Raw genomic sequence first — 14,231 nt, 5'->3', positions numbered from 1 at the left:
CCTCTGAATGAAAGAAATACTTTCAAATGTTTTAAACAAAATTATTGCTTCTTTTGTATATAACCACTAGAATAACCTAAGGAATGAAGGACTTTTATAGAAATAAATATTACATACCTCAATATTTTTACACATGAGGCCTTGTGTGTTTCTGTCTGTGATTTGAAAAGTACCAAAAGGAGCAGTTCCATCAGGGCCTTGGGCCTGGAGCAGGAATCTGTTGAATCCAGTGCTATTGGCAACTTGCAGTGTTACTGAAGAAACAGTGACATCACTAAATTGACATGTCTTTCCCCAAAATGTTACACGGTTCTATAAGAGGGAAATTCATCCATTTCCCAACTGGGATACTAGGCCTCATCTGCATTCTCACCAAGAAACATTCCTCTGTTTTGTTCCCTTCTCCCATTGGCCAGTTCCTGGGGCCTCCATTTTTATGAAAGTTTGGGCCCTTATCACATCTCACCTAGGTTAGTAGAATAGCTTTGGAATTGGTCTCTCTGCTTCCAGACTCTTTCTATTCCAATTCATCCACCACTTAGCCAACTTTTATTTTCCTCTGGCTATGCTTGTGACATTCTACACTTTTACACCATGCACCCTTCACTCTCCCATTTTTCAGAGCCCTTTTCTGTTGTATTACCCCCAGGAGATCTTTGAGAGGCAAAACTGTCTTTTGTTTCTATCTATCCCCAAGGTTTAGCACAGTGCCTGGCACATAGTAATTGCTTAATAAATGTTTGTTATCTTGCTCAGTCATAACTATATACATATATACATACATATACATACACATACATACATACATATACATATATGTAATATATGTATATGTATGTATGTATGTGTGTGTGTCTATATATGTATAAAATACAACTACAACTACAAATAACAGCCAATAGAGCTTGGAGATTCTTCTTACAGAGTTACATTTATGAAGAAAGACATTTTTCAAAATTAGAAATGCTTGTTACACTCATGGAAGAGCTAGAGAAACTCAAGACATAACTGCTTCAGTATTTTAGAGCAGTGCTATCAAACTCATATAGAAATAGGGTCCACTAAACTATACAGAAGGATCCCTGCAGGCCACATGTTGACTTAGATTTAAAATATAATATGATTATGTTTTATTGTATTTTTATTTACTTTGGTAAATATTTCCCAATTACATGTTAATCTGGTTTGGGGCCCCATGCAGCCACTGTGCTACATGTTTTACACATGTTTTAGAATATCTGCTGCTAAAGAAAAATAAATCAGTTAAATTATGAGGACCTAGCTTTGCTTTGTCTAGCATAATTTTGCTACAGCATAAAGGAAATGCTCCCTGTCTTTTAAAAAAGCGTATATTACATCTTTACATAACAAGTATATAATTAAGGGCCGCTAGGTGGCACGGTGGATGGAGTGCTGGGACAAGAGGCATGAAGATTCATTTTTGTGAGTTCAAATCTAGCCTCAGACACTTACTAGCTGTGTGACCTGGGCAAGTCACTTCATCCTGTTTGCCTCAGTTTCCTTACTGTAAAATTTCCTGGAGAAGGAAATGGCAAATCATTCCACTATCTCTGTCAAGAAAACCCCAAATGGGGTCATGGACATGACTGAACAGCAAAATAACAAGTGTAAACAGTAGTTATTTTAAAGTGTTTCATTGAAAGAAAAGATTCATAGACCCAGACCTACAGCTGAATGGAATCTTATAAATCATCTAGTCTTGTTACCTCGTTTTTTTTTTGGCGAGGCAATTGGGGTTAAGTGACTTGCCCAAAGTCACACAGCTAGTAAGTGTTATGTGTCTGAGGCTGGATTTGAATTCCAGGTCCTCCTGACTCCAGGGCTGGTGCTCTATTCACTGCACCACCTAGCTGCCCCAGTCACTTCGTTTTTTAGAATAGGAAGTTGAGGCTCAGGAGGCAAGTTACTTGCCCAACGTTATAGAGGTAGTTAAGAAGCAGAACTGGGATTTTAACTCAGATGCTTTGAGTCCAAACTCAGTGCTCTTTCTCTGCCATACCAGGTGCATTTCAGAAACAAACAAAAGCTCTTTGTTGTTTACCTGTGATTTCATCATGTGGATTAAAAGTCCTTTGTGAAACAGAGATGTTATAAGGTATCCAGGAGTGTGGGAGGACAAAAGATTCATCAAAAGAGTTCATAGAGTTGCAGTCCAGATTGTTAGTTCCATTTGGGTCACCCCAAACTGTCCAGAACAGCACTTCAATGACCAAATACACCAAGCAGGTCCACTTTGCCATCTGTCAAGGTATAAATTTTTATTAGTATACAATATTTATGGAGAGCTTTAAGGTTTGCAAGATTTTTTTCCCATATATTATCTCATATCCCAAATTGACTCTGCACAAGCAGCAGAGACCTAGGATGATGCAGTTGAAGATAGAGGAATGATATAGATCTGATTACGGTGCTGCACCATGAGTATAGTTAGCACCAAAGCAAGGATATTGTGTAAAACCAGTTACTAATGCAGTCATTCTGAAGTGACCCCATGTTTTAAGCTTAACTTTGGCTTTTGCAGTCAGAGTGCAAGGAAGGGTTTAAGAGATAGCAGAGTTGTAGTAGAGGGTTTCTCATGTGCTCTAATGATATCTCTACTACTTGCAAGTAGAACATATAGCAACATTTCCCTGAATACAAAGTTAATTATTCATGTATTCAAGGATCTTTGAAAATAAGGATCAAGTATCTTAGGGTGTAAGAACCTAATAGATTATCTAAGCTAAAAACCTCAAATCAAAGCAGCCTATTGAGGTATATTCCTGCTCTCTTCTCTCTCTCCTCCCTGCCCCCACTTCAATTGGAATACAAGTTCATCTTCTTGTTGAGCTGAAAGTTACCTACCTAGAGCTTCCAACCATTGTTTTTAGTTTTACCTTCTAACACAACATATACATTTCAAAACAGTTACCATGCTTACTCTGCCCTAATCCCAGGTTAAACATCCCTTGTTCTTTCGTTAATATGGTTTTGAGAGCCTTGACTATGTTGATTACATGACAGGAACCAGTTATGGAGGTAAAATTATATATACAACGATTCTGGAGTCAGAAGATCTAGGTTCAAAGTCCACTTCTGATAGTTTTTAAAAAGTAATTTTTTATTGATAGCTTTTTTTTAACATCCAGAATTATTAATCACCACAATTTCTTTCTGTCTCTCCCTCTTCCAGAGCCATCTTACATATATATATATGTGTGTGTGTACATATGTATATATATGTTTATGTGTGTATATGTATATACACACATATAAATATATTATACACACAAACACATATGAGTTTAAAAAGGGAAACAAAATCAGTGAAACTGGTCAATACATTGAAAAGGTCTGAATACATGTAATGTACCACACCCACGTAGTGGGAGTATCTTCTCATCTCTTCTTTGCGGCTAGCCTAATTCTTGGTAATTTTATCACATTCACTTTTAACTGTTTTGTGGTGGTTGTTCTTTGACTTTACATTGTTGTAATCATTGCCTACTTGTGAATATTACTACCTGTGACTTTGGGCAAGTCACTTAAGCTTGTTAGGCCTCAGTTTTCTCATCTGTAAAGTGTGATTAGATGGCTTTTCCCATTCTAGCTCTATGATCCTATGAATGTCTCTCCTAAAATGTGGTAGGTACAATATTCCACATGTGTTCTAACTCATGCAGAGTACGGTGGGGCCATCATCTTCCTTAATCTGGGTGTCCTTACTTGATAAAAAATCCCTTAATAGCCTAAGATTCCTTTACTGGATCTTTACATATTTATACCCAGGTGACCCTAGGCTCTTGAAGGCTATGTTAATGAAGCTCTGGAAAGTTCCCATCAAGCTAGAAAGGCATCTGTTACGTTATAATCAGGGCAACTAGGTGTCACAGTGGACAGAACATCCAACCTAGAGTCAGAAAGATCCAAGTTCAAATCTGTCCTCAGACACTCTGGGCAAGTCCCTTAATTTCTGTTTGCCTTAATCCATTGGAGAAGGAAATGGGAAACCACTCCAGTATCTGTCAGGAAAACCCTATGGTCACCATTGATGTGCTGGCCATTCATGACATCCATTGAGTCATGAAGAGGCAGACAAGACTAAACAGCCACAACTTGTACACCTTAATCCTGTCAATCCTGAGGCAGTTCTCACCATTGAGAGTTTATTGATCTTTTTTGGATCCTGATTCTAGCCAACATTTCAGTGATTTTTCCAAGATTCCTGTCATCCACAAAGGTTGCTTCGTAAAAATTGAAGTAGTGTTATTGTAGACTGGATAGAATGCTGGGCCTTTAGGTCAAGAAGACTTAGGTCCAAATAATTCCTCTGACACTTAGTTGTCTGACTGGTTACTTGTAACTGCTTTCCGCTTTGTGCTACAGCTAATTCCCTAGGTATGTCTATTTAATTATATAGGGATTATAATCTTCTTTGATGAAGGGAACACCCATAGATCCTTTGTGTACTAATCATTTAGATCTGTTTTTATCAATGAGATCATATATCAATTAAAATATCGAAGTAATTGTTTTTTTAGTCCAGATCTCCCAGTGTGGAAACTCCTTCATCAATGCAGATCAGTAATCTCTGTAACTCGTGGTGTTACAGACTTATCTGGGGGGCCTTAAAGGCCTTGTAGCTTGCCCTTGATTCCACAGCTAGCATGTGGCCGACTCCGGCACCTTCTCTCTATCTACTGCAATATTCTGCTAATCTGCCGAAATAATAACCGTTGCTAGATTAGATCCAGAAAAAAAAAACAACAACAAATATACAAGCAGAATATTTAGAAAAGGAAGAGGAAGATGAAGGCACAGAGTGTTTGCTGAGATTCAAACCCAGGTCTTTAGACTCTGTCCAGGGTTCCTCTGTTCTCTGGCTTATAGGTATATCTGTCTGTATCCTATGGCACTTTTCACATGAGCATATAAATGTGGAGAAACTCTGCTGAGTTGTCTGAAGATTATGTTAGCATACAAAGTGAACCTTAATTCCAGATTGGCAGGTTTCCTCCCCCTAAATTTTCTGATTTCCCCTCCTATGAGAGAAATTTTTTATATATAGTAGAAAACTCATATTCTATTTGTTACTAGATCTAGAGCTGAAAAGATCTCAGAGATCAACTAATCTAACCCCCTCATTTTATAGATGAGGAAACTGAGACCAAGAGAGGTCAAGTGACATGCCCTAAGTCACACAATAGAGCCACTATACCATATAGCTTCCTCCCAGATCTGGAGGGTGTCTTAGAAGCTGTCTAGTCTTCCAAATATTCTTTGGATACTACAGTGGAAAATCTTTTATAACATTGGTACAAGAGGTGTTAATTCAGCCTCATAATGTTTTCAGTTTGGGAGGGGGATAATTTGACACTCCCCTATATCCACATCAATGGAATGATGAAGCCTGTTGTAATGGGGTATGAAATGTGAAGAGTTTTGCATTATGGTGTATCCATATAATTTATCTAGATTGTTGCTTAATTTTTTTTAAAAGGCCTTTATTATGGAGTCATTTTTTTTTTAAAAAAAGTACAATTTTAGAGTTTTCAAAGGCATTTGCCACTTAATTAGGCATGTACTATAAATATTATCATCAGTAAACTGAAGCTCAAAGTAATTCTAGGACTTTCTAGTCTCTATTCACCAAGAGTATTACTCTTTCCAATTTAATTGACACATCTATAGATAAGGCATTGTCTTTGACAAAGATATTGAACCAAACAAGACCAAAGACAAAGCTCTGGGGGTTGCCCTTAGAAGAGTGCCTTTTAGGCTAACATCCATTCATTAGTTAATATGTTTTGTTAAGGTTTTTCAACCCACTGCAAAGCTACAAATAACAGCCTATATTTCTTTACTGTTTCAATAAGGATACCTGTTAGTCTTTCATGTGCCCTCCTGAAATAGAGATACTGTGTCTATTGTATTTCCTTGAATTATAACCAGTACAATAACATTATCCAAAAAAAACAAACAAACCAGAAATTGGGTTAGTTTATTATGCTGGTCCTAAGACCCTATATAATTCTAGGGATTATAAACTACCTACTTAACAATCCATTCTGGAATTTTGCTGAGGCAAAGTGATGCTATATTGTTGGAAACTATATTCTTTCCCCTTTAAAAAAAACCAAGGCATAGATGGAATGCTTGCCAGATTTGTAGATAATGCAAAGACACACACAGAGACAGAGAGAGAGAGAGAGAGAGAGAGAGAGAGAGAGAGAGAGAGAACACTAATCCACTGGATGACAGAGTCAGAATCCAAAAATTATGACTTACTATGGAAATATTTGGATCTAATAAGATGAAATCAAAGAGATATACATTTAAACAAAACTCTTTCCTTGTGTTAAAAATAACCTACACAAATACAAGATGGTGTGTTGTAGCTAGACAGCAGTTCATCTGAAAATGATCTGGGGGGTTTAAGTAACTTGAAAATGTAATATCACATAGTACAAAATAGGAAGGAAAATTTTAATGTGATCTCAGGCTATAATAAAAGCATGGTGTCAAGAAAGGGGTGAAGTATTATATATCTGACTATTAAATTCTGTATCCCACATTTTAGAGAAGACTAGAACTTCTTCAGAGCTGGGCATAAAGGATGTTGAAGGGTTTTTAGACACATCATACAAGTATCAGTTGAAGGAACCAGGGATATTTCATTTGGAGAGGAGAAGATTTTGAGGATGAGGTGGTGTTTGATAGCTGTCTTATGTATTTGAAGCATCATTACGTGCAAGAGGAACGAGACTTGTTCTGCTTGCCCACGGAAGGAATATTTCTCCTGTTTTAATTAACGATCATGGGTAGAAGAAAATCCATGTTCAAAAGATGGGTATGCATATCAAAGATCAACCTGGGGCCGTTAAAACTACACCCAGTTTTCCAAATGCTGTCCAGCTTGGTATTTTCTTCTTGTTCAAATCTGAGCTCAGCTAGAGTTCCTATTCAATATTTTAACAATAACAAGAGTGATAATAACAGATAACATTTATATAGCACTTACTATGCCCCAGGTATGGTATTAAGCCTTTTTAATTATTATCTCATTGACTCCTCACAACAACCCTAGGAGGTAGGTGCTATTATTATCCCAATTTTACAGATGAAGAAACTGAGGCAAACGGAGATTTAAGTGTCTTGCCCCAGGGTCACGTAGCGAGTAAATGTCTGAAGCTGGATTTGAACTAATTTTCCTGACTAATATTTCAAAGACTACTTTTGTTTCTATCATATGGGGGAAAAAAGGTACCTATATCTAAGAAGCAGCCTGGTAGTGACGAATCTTTCCAGACTTAGGCTAGTACTCAGATAGCAGATATAGTTTGCTGATGGAATAACAATAATAATAATAATAATAATAATAATAACTAACATTTATATAGTGATTGCTATGTTCTAGGCATTGTGCTAAGGGATTTACAACTATTTTCTCATTTGATCCTCACAACAATCCCGGGATGTAGGTGCTATTATTATTCCCATTTTACAGATGCAGAGGAAACATTTTGCAGACCAGGACTATATTTAGAAACTATCAGAATTGTCATTCTGCTGTTATAGTTTTTAATCCAATTCAACAAAAAATTCATTAAGCGACTGCACTATATGAGGCACTGTGCTAGACATTAGAAATGCCAAGACAAAAAAATAGTCTCTATCCTCAAGAAACTTATATCCAGGGTCATCATGATGAGGCCATGGGATAGGATTTACTTGGAAACATTTGCTACCCACAATCAGAAAATACAGAGACACTAAAGGATAGTGATTATTAATTTGTGGGTCATGGGGTGTTTGTAAGGGGTTTACAATTCTAGAGATAAGTGAGCATTCCTTCTCCAGACAGAATAATGCCACACACATATTAATATTTCTCTGTGTAGATGCTGATTACTAAAATACAAATTTAAAAGTAATCTGGATTTATAATTAACATCATTATTGTATCATAATCAATGGATGCTATGCTACCATGTGGGGATCTGAAAAAAAATATTTCTTTTACTTTAATAAAAGATGTTCTCATACTCAAAAATGTCAGGAAGCATTAGCATAATCTAAAAAATCACTCATTGCTTTCTGTTGTTTTCCTGCAGTTACCAAGAAAAGAAACAACTTCTTATTGGGTTTGCCTGTTTACTGCTGCTGACTTCTCACTGCTCTTTTTCAAAGTGGAAATTCTCATGAAAGTCACATAAATATTTGTGGTCTCATTCATGAATCCTTCCACACAAGGAGTTATGGAACATGGGAGAACTGGCTCAGTAATACAGATAGAATATGTTCTTCCTATGATAAGTAAATATAACCAAAATAAATCACTAGAATAAATCACACACACACACACACACACACACACACACACACACACAGAATTAAATGCAAATCAGTCGTCTGCTTAGAGAAGATCTAGAAGAGCCTAAGGAAAGCTTCTCTATGCTTAGGCTTAAAAGGGAAGGCAAGTTCTTGTATTACTGAAGCATTAAAATGAAGTGTTCTTGCTAGGTAGCTAGGTGGGATGGTGGAGTTGGAGCCAGGAAGTCCTGAGTTTGAATCCTTTGACACTCACTAACTGTATGACCCTGGACACATCACCTCACTGCTCTATGCCTCAGTTTCCTCATCAGCAAAATGAGGACAATAGCATCTACCTCCCATGATTGTTGTGAGGATCAGATGAGTTAATATATGTAAACTGTTTTGCAAACCTTAAAGTGCTATATAAATGCTGCTATTATTGAATGATGGGGAAGCTAGATGGCCCCGTGGTTAGAGTGCCAAGCATGGAAGACTAATCTTTTTGAGTTCAAATATAGCCTCAGATACTCACTAGCTGTGTGATCTTGGGAAAGTCACTTAACCCTGTTTACCTCAGTTTCCTCATCTGTAAAATGAGCTGGAAAAGAAAATGGCAAACTACTCCAATATCTTTGCTAAAAAAAACCCCGAATGGGGTCACGAAGAATTAGACATGACTGAACAACAATAAAAGCATTGAATGATAGTAGTAAATTCCTATGCAGTTCAAGAATCATTTATTGCATGCCCACTACATGCATTGTACAAGGTGCTATGGAGACCAAAAAACATTATGTTCTGTGCTTATGGTGCTGAAGTCTATCAGGAGATGATAAGATATGTACACAAAACAAGATAAAATGTGAAAGTCTATTAAGATGGTTTCAAAGTATTATACATTCCAAGGCATGTGGGAACATAGATGGGGGAAAAATCCAAGAAAGACAATGGAAATAAAGAATAAGAAATCCAGGATTAAGAGGTTGGTGGATGAATGGGCATGGAAAAGAAAATACTTATAGAAAAGGAAAGTCGCCTTCATTTACCCCTTGAATATTAGTTTTACATTAACTCAATTAAAGACTTAGAGAAAACATAAACTTGTGACAGTTGGAAATAACCATGAACAGTTCTTATGTTATCTCATTACTTGAAATCATGAAGGTGTACTTTGACATAGGAGGATCTAATGCTTCAGATTAAAAACTAATCACCACTTAAGAAACATATAACTAGGGAAGAAGGTTGACTGTTGGGTTAATATTAAAGTCATACCATTTGGGAGCATAGAAAGTATTTTTTAGCTTTTATTTAGAATTTTGTTTTTCCGTAGTTATATGTAAAAATTTTTAAAAAGTATTTTGTCAAATGAAACAAAAAATGAGCATATATTGATTGAGTAATGAATAGACAAGTGGTGGTATATGAAGATAATAAAATACCATGTCATAAGAAATTATGAATGAGAGGAATTCAGAGAAACATGGGAAGATTCATCTCAAGTGCAGTTCAAACCAAGAGAACTACACACATAATGACTATAATCATGTAAACGATAGCTATCTTAAACCTTTAGTGAACTCTAATAGTGGGCAGCTAGGTGATCCAGTGGATAGAGAAATCAGGAAATCCAACTTCAGTCACTAGTTGTGTGACTCTGGGTAAGTCACTTAACCCTGTTTGCTTGTTTCCTCATCTATAAAATGAGCTGGAGAAGGAAATAGCAAACCATTCCATTATCTTTGCCAAGAAAACCCCCAAATGGGGTCACAAAGAGTTGATCAAGACTGAAAAATGACTGAATAACAATGACTTGAAGTCATCAGTTTCAGCCACTTTCTTCTTCTCAGTAGAAAGATAGGTACTATAGGCATGACAAGTATTATACATGGCTAGACATGATAGCTGTGTTGGCTGGCTGTGCTCAGGTGTTTTCTTCGTGACAAGGCAGATTAATATGTAGGGGCTGCAGTATAAAAACAAATGGCAACAATAAAATATAAAAAACCCCAAAACTTTTGTGCCATGGATATCCTGGGGTGTTATATAATCTTGCCATTTTTACCTTTAGCTTTTTCTGGTAAAATGAACATTCTTCTAAGAGGCAGTCCAAAGTCACAGTGCTGTTAGTCCCGATTCCTTTCTGGAGGTCAGCAATTTGATTCTGAATTATAATTTACACTATAGCAACCCCTCTGCTTTCTGAGGAGTGAAACAGGCAAATGTAGGGTTAAGAATAGTTGCTTACACTTAACATAGTACTTATAGCACACCATTCAATACCACAAGCACTTATGAGACCATTTCTGCCCTTTAGGGACTTAGATCTTCCTGTTGGGAAATGGGGAGAAAGTATAGCACACACACAGGTAAGGAAATATGTAATATGGACAAAATAGATAAAAGAAATAAAGTTACTCTGTAGGGAGTACTAACTGGTGGAAAATTCTTTTGGAGGAAGTAGCCTTTGAGCTGAGCCTTGAAGGAAGCTGAGCCTTTCTTCATAAAAACCCTATAGGTTCAGTCATCTCATTATTGCTATTCCCAGTTTGCAAACAAAAAAAAAAACTTTGAGAAGATGAAAAGAGGATTAAGGATTAGGATTAAGAGCTAAAATGTCCAAGGAAATTGGAAATTGAAGAAACTGAGGTCTAGAGAGATTAGATAGTGTGTCCAAGATCATGTAGATAACAAATGGCAGGCAGAACTTAAAAGCTGGTCCCCTGGCTTCAAATTTAATCCTTTTCCTCCTGCTCCATGAGGCTTAAGGGACTAGTTCAATGTTTCTGTGTTATAGTCCATGTTGTAATCTTCTTACATGCCTTACATTAATTTCACTTCCAGAACCAAGGTTAATGACAAAATGAGTCCATCCCTTCTCCAGTTATTAGAAAATGCATTTTTACTAAATTTTTTTTTCATACAGGCCTGTGATTTTACCTGTATGAGATACTCTCAGTGTAGAGATTCCTTCCACCATTGCAGATCAACAACTCCTCCACAACTCATAGTCTCAGAGGGTCATTTAAGCCATCAAAAGGCTAAGTGATCTCTTCATGGTCATATAAAGGCATGTGTCATATATCAGAGGCGGGATCTACTGACCTATTTTAAATTCTCACCCTTCTTAATCTCTCTAGAGCATTTAACAATGTCTATCACCTTCTCCTGGATAGTTTGTCTTTTGCTTTTAGGTCGTGGCTTTCCTACTGTCTGACAACTCCCTCTCAGTTTTTTTTTTTCTGGTTCCTCATACATATCATGCCCTATATAACCAAGGATGTCTCTCAAGGCTTTGTCTTCTTCAGCATTTCACCTGGGGATATCATCAGATTCCTAGGGACTAATCATTACCTCTCTCTATATAATAGTCCCAGATCTATATATCCAGCCCTAGCTTTTCTTCTAAGTTCTAGGCTCATATCACCAACTGTCTTTTAGATATCTTGAACAGGATGTCCCATAGGCATCTCAAATTCAACTGGTCCAAAACAAAACTCATTATTTCCACTCCCTCACCTTACATTCCCTGGTCTTCTAACCTTCCTTATTACTATTGACAACATCACCAAGCTACCAGTCATCTAGGTTTACAAGGTAATTCCTAATGAAGAAACTCCTGCCAATGCAAATTTGCAACATATTCTTAGAGTTTCATGGCATTGAGAAGAGACTTGTCCAGGGTCATAGAAGCAGTATGCTTCATAGGAAGAAACTTGAATCCAAGCCTTCTTCATTGTGGGACTGAGGCTGCCTCATCCCTCTTACGCCATGCTACCTCTCCGATACAAGTTAAAGTTAATTACTGTATTTTAATTGCCTTAGTCATTTTAATAGAGGCATGACCCAGCAAAATCACTGTAGCAGCTGGGTTTTTTTTTTTCCCCTCTGTAACATCTTAAATAGATTTCATTAGTGCAACAAAAACAGAGTGCTTTAAAAACTGGGCATTAAATACATAAGCTAAGTCCTGTAACAGTAACTACCCTAATATATAATTTTACATACAAGATCAATTTATCACTTGAGGGAATACTGCCACTACAAAAGCATTGTGATAGTAATGAAAAATCTTTTAAAATATAAAGAGCTAGAATATGAAGACAAACAAAAAGGCATATACAATATTGTAGATAGTTTAAAAATTTGCTAGCATAAAAAAAGTAATCTTCTCTCTCATGGAAGCATAGCCCCATTGGTGTGAAAGCCTGAGATTTCTCCTTAACACCATAGGACAACTTTGGCTAGGAAATTAAGAATGCACTGTGAAAACTGCAGGCAGAAAGCAGGCTTAGACAACTCAGGTTGTTTTTTATTAAAAAAAAAAAACAACAACATCCTTTGGAAAATAAATTCCATAGAATTTTTGCTTTGAGCCTCATTTCTAAAAGTATTAGTCACTCTTCCATGCCTCTTCATAAATAATAAATACCAAGCACTTGTGAACCAGGTATTCTGCTCTACAAAAGAGGGTGGGAAAGACCTCTGATTTCTTTACTTACGGAAAAGTAGTTTTGAGTATTGACATACCTACTTAGACATCCACAGCTATCTGATCACTTGATCTGCCTTCCAAGGGAAGGAAAAACAACTGAACCCTCTGGCTGGGAAGTCATGTTGCAGATTATGCCTTCAAAATTGTAGTTACCCGCAACCAGAACTTCCCACGGCACAACCATAATTTCTAAACTCTGGAAAAATTGCTGTGGCCACTAAGTATCTCAGAGTTGTAACTAGGTGATAGGCATCACTTCTAGCTACTAGAGGTTTAAACACAAGGGGCATCAAGCCTTCAAGAGTCGCCGGAGGACAAGAAGAGTCTGGATGTGTGAAAGAGGCAGGCAGCAGTTCATAGAATAGAAACGTCTCCCGGAAGGAGTGCGATGTGGCATTGAGCGGATTTTGTCTTCCCGAAGTGTGCACAGCGGTTTCAAGCAGTCTGATAAAGGCCACAGACAGATCTCAAAATGGAAAATAAGTTTAAGTTAAAGCAACAAGGCATTGCTTCCTTCTTTCAACCGGGAGACGTTTCAGCTGCCGGCACAGTTTGGAATCAAAAGTGAAGAGCAGAGAGAAAGAAAACAGTAGTACCGGAGAGTGAGGATTGCCAGATGCGCCCTAGACATGCGTTAAGTACAGAGGTACTCAGGCATCCTCGGGATGCCCGAATCTTGGGCCTCGGAGGCCGCACCCGAAGTGGGGAAGAAAGAACTCCAGCCCCCTAGGAGACAAGTGAAGCAGAAGCCCCGGAGGAGGGAAGAGACAGAGATGCAGTTAGTTGTAGGGGCCGGTCTAGTTCCTTGCCCATTCTAGGGGAGACTTCTCGCGCCTACCTTGGGGTGGGGTGGGGTGGGGAGAATAGCCGCAGCTAGAGAAGAGGTAGACAGCGGCTGCAAGTGGGCTAGACAGCCAAGCTGTCCTGTGCCCGTAGTCCCGGGAAGTGAGCAGCTGATGAAGGAGAAGGGGAGGCAGGGGCTTAAGAAGCTTCCGCCGCTTAAGTGGGCGGGAGGGATGGGGTAGGGAGTGGCCAGGGCAGCTTCGGACCTGGAGATGGGATACGCGCAAATCATTTGAGGTCAGCGTTCACCTGAGTGACTCCCTAAACCAAAGCCTGCACTTGGAGCTTATTAGTGACTCATGAACGTGTGCCAAGAGAGGCCTGGCTATTGGACCTAGAGGCAAACTCGAGTTCCCTCCCTCTGTGTCCCGAGGTAGAGAGGGCACTTCTGAGGGCTGATGGGTGACGCTCGTAGTTGCAGCCAGCCGGGGAAGGGGAGGCGCTGAGATAGCGAATCCTTTACAACCCTCCCAGCCATGGGCAGTTCAGTGAAACTAACTACACTGTCCGAGAAGGTCAATAAGCGTGTTTCTCTCTCTCTCTCTCTCTCTCTCTCTCTCTCTCTCTCTCTCTCTCT

The 14,231-nt window shown here is 38.2% G+C and overlaps 1 protein-coding gene across 1 annotated transcript in view; it reads right to left on the bottom strand.

Moving 5' to 3' along the window:
* The window catches only part of LOC114047449 (putative ferric-chelate reductase 1), a 54,605-nt gene that overhangs the window by 35,869 nt on the left and 4,505 nt on the right, over positions 1 to 14,231 (bottom strand). The window contains exons 2-3 of the mRNA XM_027868264.1: positions 2,063 to 2,261; positions 118 to 254 (exon numbers count right to left, since the gene is read on the bottom strand). Coding sequence (XP_027724065.1) covers positions 118 to 254; positions 2,063 to 2,261 — 336 coding nt within the window. The remainder of the gene's footprint in view (positions 1 to 117; positions 255 to 2,062; positions 2,262 to 14,231) is intronic.

Source organism: Vombatus ursinus, unplaced genomic scaffold (genome assembly GCF_900497805.2).
Source record: "Vombatus ursinus unplaced genomic scaffold, bare-nosed wombat genome assembly UNPS02014787.1, whole genome shotgun sequence".
Classification (NCBI taxonomy): Eukaryota; Metazoa; Chordata; class Mammalia; order Diprotodontia; family Vombatidae; genus Vombatus; species Vombatus ursinus.
The sequence above is the reverse complement of the archived record's forward strand: the minus strand, read 5'-3'. Positions and strand labels throughout refer to the sequence as shown.